The sequence below is a fragment of the Mytilus edulis genome, chromosome 3 (assembly GCF_963676685.1).
Source record: "Mytilus edulis chromosome 3, xbMytEdul2.2, whole genome shotgun sequence".
NCBI lineage: Eukaryota > Metazoa > Mollusca > Bivalvia > Mytilida > Mytilidae > Mytilus > Mytilus edulis.
In genome coordinates this window covers 82,895,840-82,913,809 of record NC_092346.1, presented here as the reverse complement: position 1 = coordinate 82,913,809, position 17,970 = coordinate 82,895,840, and the positions used below count along the sequence as shown (strand labels likewise).

Sequence of the window (17,970 nt, the reverse complement as noted above, 5' to 3'; positions counted from 1 at the left end):
AGTTTTTATAAACACAGAATATTAGTTAGACAACTATCACTAGATTTGTCAGGATGACAGAATGCGTAATTGAGTCAAAATAGAGACAAAAAAATATTTGCAACCATTTGCCATGTCTGATAGTTTTGTTCAAACATTTGTTTTCAATTCAATCAAATATTATGTGACTTTTAAACAAGTGAGAGGTCTAACTAGCTATAAATCCAGGTTTAATTTTGAAAATATTCTGACCAGAAATTATGTTTATTTTAAACAAGTTAAAAAAAAATCTGAAAGATATTCAGTGTATTCTGATTTTTATTTCATTTAATGAGGGTAGTAATGCCCTTAACTGTCAGGTGCCAAACGGTCATTTTCGGCTACCTTAGGGGTTGAATTGGTTTAAATTTTACCGTGATTCGTCAAAATGTTCTTATCCCGAGTTGTCAGAGGTCTCAAATAATTATCATTACCGTCATACTTGTGAAAAATCAGTTGATTTTTCTATAGTCTTAAAGAAAGTGTACATTTTATCGTCATGCATAATAAAATACCGTTAACGTCATTTTGCAAATCTTTTTACTGTTATTCATCATGAAGGTACCCCCATTACCACCCTCTTTTATAATCTAACCTGACACATTTCTGCTTAAATGGTTTTTCAATTAATGATTACTTTTGAATAAGAGTACAATTTTAACTTGTTCTGTGTTTTACCTTATTTATAGTCCAGAATAATTACAATTGTTTCTTTAATAAATATAAATCAAGGCTCATGATCAAAATCTAATTTGCCTAAGCATTTTGTTTGTTATTCATGCTGAACAAATGCAAAAGAAGCACTATTACTAATGGGATCATACGGTTCTAAAGATAAACATGTGATGAATTGTTTGATTGAGATTAACTTGATGACTAATAGCTATAGAATTACCAAGATTCTGGAACATGGGAAGATAGCTTGTCTGTATAATGGAAGCCTGAAAAGAGAAACGTAACCGGCATTAGTGTTTTAAATCTTAAATCTTAATTCGATGTACTTCAAATTGTCATAAAATCGTTTATCAATGATACAAGGTCTCCGCTGAACCTATACTTCCTTTAGCAAGGAGTCATGTCAATGTTAATACCTATAATTCCCCATTTAGCAAAGAACATCTGTAATAATATGTAACACTGCATATTACAAGTATACTTCAAGGATGATTTAGAAGTTAAAAAGCCAGACAACAATATATAGAATACTATTAGATCAATATGTATATCTGAATAATATTTCCAATACAAAACAAAATGATTCTTATATACTCTCTGAATTTCTCTCATGTGAGTGTAGTATTACAGTTAAGTACATAAAATTCTCATGGATTAGAAGATTCTCATCTATACCATACAATCAGTAACTAAAGCTATCAATACAGCCAAGGACTTTAAATCTAGTACCACTGCACAAGTATATTGATTTCAAAAGATAAAATGTGTATGAGGTATATCAAATAAATTCAATGTTTATAGATAAATGACCAATTGTTTGGTTGGTTATTGCACCAAAGTAACACCTGACAATCACCCTTTAGAGAAACTCCCAGTCATCATGGATATCTTTTGCTTTAAATTCATTTAGTTGCCCAAGAAAAAGACCAATACCAATTAAATAAAAAGTTGACAGAGATTTTTCTCCCTTGCTTGTTTTTTTGTAGTAAAATGAATTTGTTAAAATTAAAGGACCAATAACATTTAACCAATCATCTTTGAATACACACAACTGTCATCATACATAAAATAATAAAATGCTTTGCTGAGCGCAGCCTGATACAACCGCAGAGGTCGAACCCTGAACAGTTTGAGCAAGTTTGGACACAATTTTCAAGCTTGATACTGTCTGAATAGACAACTTTCGAGTTCGATGCATTTCCGTCAAAAACTCTGGTTTTAGTGAATGTCATTTGTGCGTTTAGGGGCGTCGTCACTTCCATTCCAATGTTGAGCGAGTGGTTGGAAAACTATAAATCTATATTGTACGTATTATACGACAAATTGAATTCTCAAAATTGACTATCAGCATTGATGTCATTAGGGAATTGTCATTAAGTACCTACAGAACAACCATTATTTCTAGTTTATCCTGCACAATGACGATCACCAAGACGCTTGATGAACGTAAATAGTGCAGGGATACAGGCGACCCCCTCTATCTGGTAAATGACGTCATAAAGGCTCGTATAATTGACGAGTTTTTTCCGGTGACGGATGAACTCGAAAGTGGTCTATTTAGATTGTGATTAAATTTTTGACATAATATAGGTTTCTGACACGAAGGTCTTACAAATCTATTGCCAAATACTGTGAAATTGAAGATTTCTTGTTGAAACTTTAAAAAAAACCCACAAAAACACAAAAAATCCCCCACCCCCAACTTTTTGAATTCCCCCCCCCCCCCCACCCCTTGGAGCAATTACCCCCAAACTCAATCCCAGACTTTCCTTTGTAGTATGGAACCTTGTAGCACAATTTCAGAGAGATCAATACTGTGACTTAAGGATGTACTTAGGTGAGGTTTTGGAATTTGTGACAAATGTTCGGACTCCTTGGTGTTTTTCCATACAATACAATGTAAAATATTTTGCCCCATAACACCCAATTATTTTTTCACATAAGACTAAATAGCTCATGAAAGGTCATTTACCAAAATTTTAGAAGATTCTTAATTTTCTTTCTTTTGTTTTGAGACCCAATAACACCAATGCAAATATAAGGTAAAAGTCCAAGTCAGCCTTTTCCCGCCATATTTTAATTCTCAAATATCTCGAAAAGGAGGTCCATGACCTATCAATATTTTTAGCTTATGTTTATCCTTAATTGATGCTCTACCACCTTATAGTATCAATTTTAACTTCTTAATTCATTAATTTTCACCTAACCTCACCTAAGTACATCCTTAAACACAAGTTATTGTCTGGAAACTAGAATAAACAGCTGCGCAACGTGCGCATGATAAGCCCTTCGTCTTGTGTAAGAAGTTTTATGCAATAATCATAAATAGTTTCTGAGATACGGTACAACATGTGAAAAAAAATTTTTTTTTACAAAAAACTCAATAATCTTGAATCATCATCAAAAATTATACCGATCTGTAGTTAAGTATAACTAAAAAGTGTGTAAAGTTTTAAGCAATAGTCAAAATCACTTTTAAGAAACGGCGCGACTTATGAAACCGCCACTTTAAAAAAAAAAAATAATCAATAACTCTAAAATAAAATTTTCAATCATCACCAAAAACTTTGTAGATTAATATCACTAAGAAGTGTGAAAAGTTTTAAGCAATAATCATAAATCATTTAAAAGATACAGTGCGACATGTGAACCCCCCCCTTTTCTTTTTTTACAAAAAACTCAATACCTCTTAAATAAAATTTTAAATCATCACCAAAAAGTATTTCAGAGTAATATAACTAAGAAGTGTGTTAAGTTTTATGCAATAATCATAACTGGTTTTTGAGATACGGCGCAACATGTGAAAATCCCCCACCCCTTTTTTTTAACAAAAAAATCAATACTTCTTAAATAAAATTTTGAATCACCAAAAAGTATACAGATCTTCATATTAATATTACTAAGAAGTGTGTACAGTTTAGTGCAACAATCATAAATTGTTTTTGAGATATGGCGCATCATGTGAAAAAAACACACCATGTTTTAGTTCTGTAACTCAAAAAGTTTAAATCTAATTTTTCACCAAAAAGTATACAGACCATTGACCATCATGAGAACCAACTATATTAAGTTTCATGAAATTTGAATAAGTGGTTCTCATAAGTTAAGGTGGGACATGTGGACGCCGGAAAGACAGATAGACGCTGGACATTTGTATACTATAATACGTTTTGTCAAAAATTTTACGGGGGTATAAAAATGCTTGTTTTTGGCCCCTAATTCCTGCATGTTTGGGCAATTACCACCAAACTCAACCCCAGCCTTCCCTTTAAGATATGGAACCTTAGGGTATAATGTCAGAGAAATCCATACACTTATACACAAGTTATTGTCCAGAAACTACAAAAATGCTTCTTTTTGGTCCCTTTTTGAAACTTAAGGTGGTACCTAACACTACAGGGAGATAACTCTGTAAAGTCAGCTTAACGTTTTAATTACGTTGTGTTGTAAAGGGAATATTAAGCTTCTCAATGATCAAAATTGGTGTTTGTCAAACTGCTATATAACCAGTGTAATTTTTCTGACAAAACGGTTGGTTTAAAATTCTTAAAATTTTTGTTTTTTTGTTAAAGGGTCAAAGTAAATACTTTGACAAAATTTTATGAAAATTAAACGAGCCAAATTAATTTTAGTGAAAGTGTTGGGTACCACCTTAATTACTAAAATGTAGGCACCATAACTCCCAAAATAGATCCCAACCTTCATTTTGTGGTATTAAACATTGAAGTTCAATTTTAGAGCAAGTTATTATTCTGAAACTAGAAAAATGCTTGTTTTTGACCCCTTTTGGGTCCCTTAGTCCTAAATTCACCGAAATTTGTATTGTACGTTTGCCTATTATTAATATATAAAGGTACAAGCCCTGTGTGTATGTTGAACCGATGTATATCATATATTCATTTATATATATAAAATAAACATATAAATCGTAACCAAATGGTAGCCCAGAGGTTTCATCGATATGTTGAAGTCAGTAACATTTAACAGAAATCATGGACGGGTTCGATTCCCAGTGAAGGCATATAGAAATTACAAAAATTAAAGTTAAGTTTTTAATTTAATGCCATTAGTGAACAGAAATCAGTAAATTAGTCAATTCAACCTAAATGAAATTAGACACACAAAGGAAATAATAGAATATAATCTGGTGAGTCCATTTCAGCAACGGATTTAGGAAGCGTTGATTCTAGAAAAAGAATCCACGGTAAATGAATAGGCTGATGTCACCACAATGGTTTAAAATTGTATAGCTATTGTCATCTAATGTTCATGTGAAGCTGTCATTTGTTAAGTTACAACATTGCTAAAGACAGTGAACATGACATAAAATTTTCTACAGTTTCTCGTTAAAAAGACAAGGAGATCAAACTGTGATGATTTAATTATGTTCTGCAGTATGTCTTCTCTAATCAGGATATCTCTCAGTTGTCTTACTTTTTGTAGATTGTAGGATTTCAAAAAACATTCCAATAGCATGAACATTAACTTATATTTCAGTTCTGAGATGGAGCTTTCTACCGTGTCAAATTTCATTTTACAATTAAAACATAACGTTAGAAATCTATAAAAGATGTCATGTGATACAACTTATTCATTCTCCACATTGAAACAACAACTAATTCCAAGAACTCGATCTATTATTTTGAAAAAGTTAATAAGTCTCAAGACAGTGATGTATTGAAAATTATATTCTTTTTACTTATGTTTCATAATTGAAACACTCTAGGGACAGTTATCATATGTGCAAGTACTTTTTTCTATAAATGTTCACAAATGTAGAAGTGTTTTTCTACAAAACAGTTCCTGCATGCATTGACCATTTTACATTAATCAAATCTGTTTTAGGCAATGTTAAAAGGAAGACAAGTTTTGCCTACCTACATAATGGACTATAAGTTTTCAGAGCATACTTATGAACATACAGATTGTATTATTATTTTCAAGTGGGGCTTATATAAGAATATTTTTCCATTCATGATGTAAGAAAACATCTTATCAGAATAATAAAAAAAACACATGTATGATAATGAAAATTCCTGGTATATATTAAAATAAGTAGACCTGAAGACTGGCATGTTACCAAAAGGTAACTTAGGCAGGTACCAGACATTTGTAAAAAGAAAAATATCAATATGTGGACCTGAGACCATTGACTGATCATCAAAAAATTGTTGCTGAACTTTTTTTCCCTTTGGATTTGAAAAAAATGACTGTGAATAAAATAAGATAATGATGATCTTAAAAATGCTTTATTGAAAATATGTTATTGTATGTAGATTCTTTTATAAGTTAATTGAAAGCAATGTTGGATACATGTAGTTGTGAATAGAAAAGTGCATATAGCCATATATACAGCTGTACTACTGGTATTTGAATTTACAATTTGAGTACATCATTTTTCATAAAAACAAATCTAAGTTTCAGCAAATTGAACAAACCAATTGCAATTTTAATTAAAGCACTTAGTTTGCTTAATAATATGGATGCATTTATTTTATCTATGACATATTAATATTTTGTTTTTGTGAGATACACCGATGTAAAATCCTTGTGAATTAAATGAAACCATGAGAGTGTTTTTTCATACTAACTGATGTGTAGTGAGTACCCATCCCTACTCATGTGTTGCTTACAATTTTCATAAATGTACTCACTAATAGCCAAACCTGTGGAACACAATACATGTATATATTTGACATGTTTAATTATATTCTCTTACCAATAAATATAGTCTCTGAGTTTAACTAAATGATTTCATTGAATATTCTCTTGGTCTGGAATATAACTTATTCTGTTATAATTTAATTTTGGATGTAACGCGTCTTCTGATTGGCTGACGTTATTTTGTTATGAGCCCATAGACATAATTTAGTCATGTGACCGTGAAGTCATAAACGTTTTTTCATGGTTTTCTACGGTTTAAAATGGAATTTAGAATTAAATTATAAGAAATGATTGTACTATTTTTTCTTTCTATTTGAAATAACATAAAAAATGTGGTGCACACTGTTAAATAACCCGCTACGTGCGTTATTCAGTGTGCACCACATTTTTTGTGTTATTTCTTCATAGACAGAAAAAATAGTAGTCATTCCTTAAATAGACTTTGCCATAGAATATTTTACATTCAATATGTTGCATGAAAAGTGACACTAATGTCTTACCATACAACATTTGACGCAGGTAAGACAACAATAACCAGATACTCTGCAGGGCGCAGCTTTATACGACCGCAGAGGTTGAACCTTGAAAGGTTGGGGCAAGTTATTAATGGACACAACATTCAAGCTGGATACAGCTCTGAATTTGGATTGTGATTATTAAACAGTTGACACAGCAGAGGTTTCTGACACAGAATGAATGTGGTCTAATGAACTTAATTTTTTTTTGCTGTTGAGCAATTTACTATTTGAAGAAATTTCCTTTTTAGATTCTGAAATCTGAAATGATAAAAAATAATTGACTCCCACCCCATTTTTTTTTTTCACTTCCCCCTTTCCCGTATCCAAAACAACAATAACTACTCATTCAAATACGTACATCATAAAATATTAAAATATAAAATGTCATACAGTCATGGTTAAAATTAATATTAATTAATAGTAACTTCTAAAATAATAAATGGGGAATGTGTCCAAAAGGACACAGATGATGCCCTCGCTAGCATATAACGTTATAAAGGGACATAACTCAAGAACTGTAAAAGTGAAGCTGCCAAAAATTGAACTTAAACTGAGTTTAGAGGTAATAAGCATCATATATACATTTCATTAAATTTAGTTGAGACAAACTTAAGTTAAGAGAACAGAAACTAAAAAAATCTTCAATTTTTCCACTAGTAAAGGGGCATAACCCTAGAATTGTAATCACAGTGCTTGTAATCACTGAATGGTAAAGATTGCTTTAATTTATCAGTTGGTAGTAAAGTGAATATTGCATTTTATATTATATATATATAGCATTGATTTAAGTTGATTCAACTTCTTTTCTGGACAAAGAAAGATAACTCCAATTTTCAAAGAGGATTATATAAAGCATTGGTTTTAGGTGATTCAACAACCATTCTGGTCAAAGAAAGATAACTCCAATTTATTAACTAGAAACTACAAAAATGCTGGTTTTTGGCCCCTTTTTGGCCCTTTATTCCTAGACTGTTTGCCCTATAACCCTTAAAATATATCTCAACCTTCTACTTATGGTATTAAACAATGTGGTACAATTTCAGAACAATTGAAATACTTATACACAACTTATTGTTCTGACACTAGATAAATGCTATTTTGGGCCCTTTCGGCCCCTAATTCCTACACCTTAGGGACCATAACCCCCAAAATGAATCCCAAGCTTCCTTTTGTGATTATAAACATTGTGTAAAATTTTTATTGATTTCTGTTTACTTATACTAAAGTTATTATCCGGAAACCAAAAACTTTGACATACTTGGATGGAATAGAACAAATTAATCTCATCCTATTTTTTCAGGAAATTTGGATGAACTTGGGCAGAAATTATTTAATCGTAATGCAGTTTTTTCTACACCGCTACTTTTGCATAGGTACTATTTCTGTACTAAAAATCTGTAGTACTGGAAATTTACTTTTAATATTTAGTACTATTTCTTTACCTGTGCAAAAGTAGCTGTGTATGACTTGGATGATTTTGATGAAAGACATGGATAGGGATAGTGAAAAGTCTCATTATGACTTGGACTAAGTTTTCTTAGTCAAAGGAAACTTTGAACTAGTTAACTTTGACAACTGGGTTTTATACTTATAAACAAGTTGTCTTTTATATTACTCAGATGGTTTGTTTGAGTTTGAATCTTCACCAGTATTCTTATCTTCATTGTTTAGTTAATTACATAAACTCTGATGAAGTCACAAGTGTTCTTTTAAAGATAAGTCATCCCTCAGATTCTAAATAATTCAACAAATTAAAGATTTCAAGCCATCTTTATTAAATTATAACCATATAAATTTCCTTTCAACTGACAGCTAATAAATAGACATGATTTGTATGTCGACAGCTGATAACATTGTCCAGGATAAAATACAGTAGAACGATTCCAACAATCTGTTTTATTGGACTTTATTGGCATATAAATGTAGCTGCTTGAGCTATTATCAGCATATTATATTACTATTGATTTTATATTAGATATTTCAGGAATAACAAGAATGTGTCCCCAGTACACGAATGCCCCACTAGCACTATCATTTTCTATGTTCAGTGGACCGTGAAATTGGGGTAAACCCTCTGATTTGGCATTAAAATTAAAAAGATCATATCATAGGGAACATGTATACTAAGTTTGAAGTCGATTGGACTTCAACTTCATCAAAAACTACCTTGACCAAAAACTTTAACCTGAAGCGGGACAGACGGACGAACGAACAGACGGATGGACGAACGAACGGACGGACAAACGGACGCACAGACCCGAAAACATAATGCCCCTGTACTATCGTAGGTGGGGCATAAAAAGAAAAAGAGAGAAATCATTTTTTCAGAAGGATATATCATAAAGAGTAAACAATGTCTCTTTTTCCATACGTTCCTTGAATTGTTTATCAACATTATTGTTTATTGTTCATACTATCTTTATTTATTTCCTTGAAACTGTTGTAAGTGCATTTCTCAAAACCAATGTTAGAACTTGGATAATGCTTTATCTTACGTAGAAATAGAAACAAGAAGATGTGGTAGGAGTGCAAACATTAAGTCTGAACTACGCATTATCAACAGGAAAACTTCATGCCTTTGAGACTTTTGAAAATACCAGGAAAAACCTAAAAACACCACTTTATCAAACCAGTTTAAAAATATCAATGATATCTCGGAGGGAAAGTCTAACATTTTAATCTATAGCTACAGGCAAGAAGTCATCCTTAAAATAACTTAAAATAGCATGAAATCATCAATACAAATAAAGTGCATTTAAGACCATTAGTTCTTAAACCCAAAGCACAACAAATAAAACATTAATCAAGCTTAGAAAGTGTTGAGACAGCAAAGAACAATTAAATTCAAGAGTGCACATGCTGAAATATCTGGCATTATAATTTAAAGTAACCTTTGATAAAAGTTGACAGTCCTAAATTTAAATCTTTACTACAACTATCAAATAAACTTAAATATAGTTGACCTATTGCTTTTAGCATCTAAGAAACAAACTTAACAATGAGGTCATGGTCAGATTATACCTGCCAGACAGACATATACAGCTTACAATCCTTCCATACAACTAATATAGTTGACGTATATATTGCTAAACTTTTTTGTTTTTCAAATATAAAAAAAAGATGTGGTATGATCATGATGTTAGCCAATGAGACAACTCTCCTTAATGGTATCTAATAAAGTCTATATAGCCATCAGATGACCACCATTTTATAGAGTGATAGAAATATTTGTACAAAAGGCTCTGTAACTTCAGCATTTCTTAACTATATTTAGTCAAAATAAAATCAATGATTCAATTTTCCAATTTCAGACAAAGAATAATTTTAACCTTATGGTATAACATATACCAGTTTGAGACTTCACTAGCTGTTACATCTATAGGGTTTCCTGTCTGGACTTTTAACCGTTCTTGTAACCTGATCTCTGTTTCACAGACCATAAATACACATTTACATCATGCAACTACTTGACCAATCTAATTTGTTAAAGAATATGGGAATCAGTAGCCATTTTGAGAAAGAAACATATTGAATAAGATTCTATTTATCATGATTGCACATGAAATAATGCTGATTCATTAGCAATCATAGTAAGGTATATAACAAAAGTAGAGACAACAGAATGTCAGTTTCTATAATCAAATCAAAATGGAGCACTACATCTGTCTACAATATATGGCATAAGATACTAAAACTTTTTCGCTGGGGTTGTTGACTGATTTACTTTCAACTACAATAATAGATTTCTTTGGATGTTTGTATGAATTTATTTTATTTTGTCAGTTGTGTGCATTTGTGGTATGTCTGTGCTGTATGTTTACAGTTTGTCACAATAAACAATTATACATGTCTGTGTGGGTTGCTCATCCAAAATCAATATAAAGGAACTAAAAACAACTGTCATACAAGTGTTAGGTTTAGTAACCTATAAAACCAGGTTTAATCCACACTTGGTTAGGTTTAGTAACCTATAAAACCAGGTTTAATCCCCCATGTTTTGTACGACCACAGTAATATAACAGTAGTTCTTCATTAGTTTCTTTAGTTGTTTTCCATACAATACATATACAGTTAATGAAATTAATCGAATAGAAATGTAAAACAAAAATATTTGATCATACATTGTTCATGCCCCAGAATTGTACCTAAAATAAGAGATACCATTCACAGATCTTTGACATAATCAATTTTATAATTATATTTATCTCTGAATTTTCACAAATATTTTTGACAGGATCTATCATTTCCTTCCTAAATAAAATACAATATTTTCCCAGAATTTTTTTAATGGATTTTTTTTTTAAATAAATATATGTTGCGCATACTCAGCGTCCTTATAAATGACAAAACAGTGACCTTCCCATAATGAAACACTCTTTCAGCATTTTTCTATGGCATCCCCTCAAATAATATATTGGCTTTTTTATTCTACACATAATAGCAGACTTTTACAATTGCAACATAGTAAAGTATACAGTCACAATAGGAAATTTTCCTTGAATTAAAGAAAAAAATATTCATTATCTAAGGGAAAATTTATCATGTTTAAAGTGGAAATTGGATGAAAACTGAGCCTTTCCTCAAGCAATGGCTATTTTTTTTTTCAAATAAGATATATATATTGCAATTGTAACAGATATTAAAAAGTTGAATGCCATTCTGATCTGATCTTTCTTGTGTCTTCTATATATATGTATACATGTATGCCACTCAATGCTACTCAATCAGACCATCAACCAACATCTAGATCTCCTTTTAGTAATATCCAGGAGACAAGTCTTCTTATGCATATTTGAGAATTGTATGATTAATTACTTTTTGTTTTTGCAAACAAATCATGGGGGGATCTTTAATAACATAAATTGGAAATATAAAGGTCAGCATTTATACTTTTTAACTGGATCAGTATATCTTTGTCAAATTGTAAGAGTAAATAGCAGATATGTGAAATGTCATCAGATTTTTAACAGCTCTTACGATTTCTGAGCTATTAGGTGCTTTGGGATTAATCCACATATATTATAATTACTTTTTAAGTCTCACATTGATGTAGTTTGTTTCTTAAAATTTTATGGAAACAAACATGTAATTATTGTTGACAAATGGCAATGGGATAATGACATAATCATCATTTAATCTCACCTTCTAGTAGCTACCCTCGGTTGCTAAAGATTGTAAAGTTACTAAATATTTATACATTTTTAGGAAGATTGTTTGATGATCAAATATTCATAAAAAATGACAAAAAATGAATATTTCTGTTTTCTTTTTCTCTTTCTAAGGTTACTTACCAATTTTGCTGAGTCCAGCTAATAAAACAACAATGGTAAAAATGAATGGCTCTCGTAACTCATCAAATTTCCATTCAGCAATTTCTACACCATGAATATGACCATGGTGATCTGTGTTGTTGCCATCGTGAGGTGTATTGTTACTTTTTGTACTACTATTATCTGTGTTGTGTTTGGGATGGTGGGTAGCTCCTCCTCCAGTATTACAAACACACATGGAGAAACACAATGTCCAAATGAAGATCAAAGATGTTAATGTTTTTATGTTCTCCATGTTTATTCTTGGATTACTTGGAAGTAGTATTCTAAATCTAACTGTCAACTAAATCGTTCACGTATTAGGATTCATGTCTGAAATGAAATTTAACATGGTAAATAAAAGAGGGGAAAATGCAAATATTTTGGTGTACATGTATCTACACCATTCACAATATTCCACGCATGCTTATAGTATGTCTATTACATAACACTAAAAAAAAAAATCATTTTTTAAATTATGGATGCAGTTTATCATGAATATTTTCTGTGAAGAGTAAAACTAGTAAAAAATAATGTAAACTTATCTTAATACAGTGAAATGTTTGCATTTTCTTATTTTCTTTTTTATATTCATACTTGAAGTTTTCATTGACATTTTACTTTTATAAATACTAGAACACACCTGCAAAATCGCGGGTAAATAGAGCGTATGTTAACTGTAAAAAAAATTAAAACTGGAGAACTTCAGGAGAGGTATCAAAAGTCAAAGGAACTTGGGGACTGGGCACATTTTTTTTGCCCTCCCCCTTTTTTCCAAATACTGATTTTTATTCCTTCTGTTTTTCTGTATACTATGAACATACATATATACTATAATTACTATAAACGGTCACTGATATTATATAAAATGTATCAGTGACCGCCGTGAATAGTAAAGAGCTCCCCCAGTAAACCATTGGAATTTACAGTAAATCATAGCAAATACAATTTATTCATTGTATATGTATGTAGTAGTATGTAGTATACAGAAATATATCAGTGACCGCCGTGGAAAGTAAACTATTGGAATTAATAGTAAATAGCAAATACACTTTATTTATAGTATATGTACATGTATGATCATAGTATACAGAAAAACGCAAAAATAATTGTCCTGTCCCAAGTACTTAAATGCAAATTATGTTTAATTTTAAAACAGGCCTTATGGGCAGCGGAAGTCTTTTATATTTCTTAAAAAGTCAGTCTGATGACGGAAACAATATCTGGACACATTTATTTTCATATTCCTCCCAAAACATGCAAAATAACCAAAACTGAAATACGTTACGCAAGGATGATAAATGCTTGAACACACCCGTTAAATCGCGGACATTCAGAGCGTGGTTGAAAGTATGTAAAGTGTTGTAAAAGATTTAATGACTGGAGAATCCAAGGCGGTCATTGATATATTATATAGACCCTCTCTATTTAATATACTTAATTCTAGCTTAGTGAACCGATGAATTTTTGTAAAAGATTTTATGACTGGAGAATTTCAGAAAAGGTATCAACAGTCATAGGTACTTTGGGACATGACAATTGTTATTCTAACCTGGCTCCTCATTTTTTGGCTCCAAAATTCCATTTTTTTTTCTTCTATTAATTTTAATAATGTTAGTGTTTATCTGAATATTATGAACATTCAATTATAAATAGAGTGTCCCAGGTTAGGGGAGGGTTGGGATCCCGCTAACATGTTTAACCCCGCCACATTACTTATGTATGTGCCTGTCTGTAATTCTGTGGTTGTCGTTTGTTTATGTGTTACATATTTGTTTTTCGTTCATTTTTTTTTTATATAAATAAGGCTGTTAGTTTTCTCATTTGAATTGTTTTACATTGTCATATCGGGGCCTGTTATAGCTGACTATGCGGGATGGGCTTTGTTCATTGTGGAAGGCAGTACGGTGACCTATAGTTGTTAATGTCTGTGTCATTTTGGTCCCTTATAGACAGTTGTCTCATTGGCAATCATACCACATCTTTTTTTATATGTATTTGCTTTTAACTATCAATCCTCGGCTTACAAATCGATCCACAGCGGTCATTGACATATTATATAGACCCTCTCTATTTAATAAACTCTGTGGCCGCCATGGATAGTAAACTTGAAAATAATAGCAGATAGCAAATACACTTTATTCATAGTCTTTGTATGTTCAAAGTACAGAAAAACGTAAACCGGAAGTCTAGTCTGACTTAAAATTTCGTCCAATGACGGAAAAATATCCGGACGCATTTTTTCCCCCTTTTTCTCCCAAAATAACCCAAACTGAATAATCATAAGAATGGATGACAAATGCGACTTTACATGGTACCTATAGAACACAGAGGTATGATGATTAATTTATTGGGGAAGGAAGAGAAGCGACACACAAAATGAGGTCTTCTCGTTTAATAGTATAGATATAAGTATAATATAAAAATACCAATACCAGATCTAGACCTATGTGTCACTACATGCAATTAATTGAAGTGACATGTACATACATGTCTATTGAAGCATTACTGATCATTCTCTTTCATTAAAGCTAAGAAATATTGACGAGAATTGTCTGTAAACAATGAGTGTTGTAAAATTTTAATTTATAGGCAAATAGGAAGTGGCTGTATGGTATATATGTTAAAATTGCTTTAATTCTAGAACTCAACATTATGAAGCTGAAGATCAAATATGAAATAATTCCCTTTTATAGAGGCCAAAAAAAGTGTGACCAAAGTTTTTCTTTCATATGGAGTGCTGTAAAATTTATAATCATCAGCAAAAAGGAAGCAGCTGCAAGGCAGATATCAAAATTACTTAACCGCTACGCTTCAGCAATATGAAGTTGCAGTCCAGATATAACATTTTTCCCTCTCATATAAGCCCAGAAAAAGTTTGACAAAAAATTTCTAATCAAACTCTTTATGATGTACAGAGATAAGTGATGACTTTTATACTCAAAAACACATTTTTGTTTTGGGGCTAGCTGAAGCATGCCTTTGGTTGAGGGATGTTTTCGCTGTGTTGAAGACTTATTGGTGTTTTTTTCTGGTTTTTTTATTCCGTTTGGTCAGGTTGTTGTCTCTTTGACACATTCCCCATTTCCATTCTCAATTTCATTCAACTTAAATTTTTGTGATCTTATATAATTATGATCCATAAAAAGAAAACCTACTGACCTGTAATTCCAAGTACAAATATTCCATTTATTCAGTTAAACAATTATGCTTCCTCTTCTGTACAGCCAATCATCTGCAGATAGAAACAAATGTAAACTACTTAGTGCAATTGACAGATTCCTACATAACCTGATACACAAGAGATCTGCTGGGTCACTCTGAAAGAAATATCCAATATCTCAGACCTACATGGCTTTTGCCACATCACAATTATCTTTTACAGTCATTATCATCTCACTTAAGGCAACCAATCAATTCCCAATATAAATTGAATAAATATCTTTGAAGATATCCTAATCTGGATGTTCTTCTTCCTAAAACAGTCAATATGTATGCAGAGAAATACCAATTTAGGTATAGCAACATCATTAAAAATAAGTCAATAAATGTTTGCAACTTCACACAATAAAAAGATTACAACACAATCATGAGATCAAATATGATTTAATAAACTAACTAGATATAAGAAGATGTAGTATTATAGTGCCAATGAAACAACTCTCCATTAAAGTCACAATTTGTAAAAGTAAACCATTATAAATCTGATAAGGTTCCCTTGTAAAAATAAACATTTTTAAAAGCAACAAATATTGTAAGTTCTCAAAATCCCTTTGCCTTAAACGGAGGAATGTATCTGAAAAAATATGTACATATATACATATAGATTACAAAAAAATATTGGTGAAAAAGAAAGAGTTGAAACTTAGGAATATATCCTGCTACAATACTTGATTTATAAAAGGCACTCTCATACTAGGGTCAAATAGTATCTGTAATGTGCAACTGTGAAGAACAACAATTTTTTGGTGTGCTTTTTGTACTTATTTTGTTTTATGGATGGATACCTAATATACTTTCTTCTTTCTATTAAATGGAAATATTTCCAGTCTATCATGCATTCTTATTCAGTACCACAAAAAAACATATCCCAACTTATTCATTTTATTAAACACTATCATATGGTGAATTTAGAAACGATCCTGGTAAACTTGTTGATCCTTTAAATAAACTTATTCTGAAAGATTACAAATTCAACACTGTAATTTTAATAAGATCAATCAATATTGTTTTTATTGGTATAAATATTGATTTTTTTATCAGTTAATTAAAAGCAATCTAAATTTTATTTGTATGTTATAATAATATATATACACTTAATAGGATCTACAATCTGTCGTTACCTGTATCTTTGCATTGCACAAGGTCATGTTTTTCTCTGATTGTTTATGACGTCTTTACATTCAATCCATTGAATGTTGGATGTGTATGGATTGATTATTTATTCTTAGATGCATGATTTTTTTTATTAGATGTTAGTGGCTTTGAACTAGCAGTCAGTAACTGTGAGTACTCTCAGATCTGTACCTAGTGTCTTTTTGTTGTTGGGATGTACAAGTACCTGTCAACGTCCATTTGTATTTTATCTATCTGATGAGTTTAGCCTTTTTCAACGGATTTTTATAGTTCATTCTTATGTTATACTGTTATACCACTGTCCCAGGTTAGTCAAATATAAAAGGCCCCGAAATGACAATGTAAAACAATTCAAACAAGAAAACTAACAGCCTAATTAATGTAAAAAATTAACGAAAAAAACAAATATGTAACATATAACCAAATGACAACCACTGAATTACAGGCTCCTGACTTGGGGCAGGCACATAAGGGTACATAGAAAATGTGGCAGGGTTAAACATGTTAGAAGGATCCCAACCCTTCCCCTAACTTGGGACAGTGGTATAACAGTACAAAATTGATTGATAGTTAGTTGCTTAACGTCCAGTGGCAAATATTTCATTGTCATCATTGATTCTTTCATTCAAAGTTCACATAGTATTCAGTTTTTCAAATTAACTTTCAACCCTAACCTAAATAATTCAGTCTTTATATTTATCTGTTCTAGGCAGGCTACATTAATAAGAAGGGAATTCGAAGATTGATTACATATAGAAGGACTGAATTATTTGGGTTATTAGAAAGCTTGACCCTTAATTATTCAAACTGATTACCAAGCATTAATTAGCCAGAAACCCTACCATAATTGATTGATTAAATTAACTTCAAATTGAACACTTATTCAACAAATTCTCTAACATGTCTTATTAAAGTGGTTTAATATTAACTGATACGTAATGGACTGTTTTGATTTGACATTTTTGACTGCCGATTGATAATAATTAAATATGATTTCAGCTAAATGCATTAAAGATATGAAATCATTTTATTTAACTTACCCTTTAAAAAGATCTGAATCTTATGCAATGAAAACATACCATTAATCCAAGTAGAAAATTTCAGTTTATTATCTGGTTTTAGCATTTTATTAAAAAAATGTGTCAGAAAATGCAATTAGAATCAAGAGCTACACGGTATGAGCACATGATAAGCATGTCTCTTTTTCAATTTATAGAGTTTCATAACTCCTCTATGTCAATTTAAAAGATATAAACCATTTTGTAAACCAGTCACCAAAGTTTTGTTCAAAGCACTTTTGAGTTATTGTCTGAAAACTGGATAATCGTCCATGTTTTATAAGTAAAATTAATCCCATAACTCTGTAAATTCTAAAATTTATAAAACTCAAAAGGGAGCTCACATGAATAGAAATAAACAATTCACCTAAG

The 17,970-nt window shown here is 31.1% G+C and overlaps 1 protein-coding gene across 3 annotated transcripts in view; it reads right to left on the bottom strand.

Annotated features, from left to right (window-relative positions):
• The window catches only part of LOC139514538 (probable Na(+)/H(+) antiporter nhx-9), a 65,525-nt gene that overhangs the window by 37,975 nt on the left and 9,580 nt on the right, over positions 1-17,970 (bottom strand). For all 3 annotated transcript variants that reach the window (XM_071303902.1, XM_071303903.1, XM_071303904.1), the window contains exons 2-4: positions 15,347-15,419; positions 12,167-12,517; positions 914-959 (exon numbers count right to left, since the gene is read on the bottom strand). In XM_071303902.1, coding sequence (XP_071160003.1) covers positions 914-959; positions 12,167-12,440 — 320 coding nt within the window. In that variant the 5' untranslated portion in view covers positions 12,441-12,517; positions 15,347-15,419. The remainder of the gene's footprint in view (positions 1-913; positions 960-12,166; positions 12,518-15,346; positions 15,420-17,970) is intronic.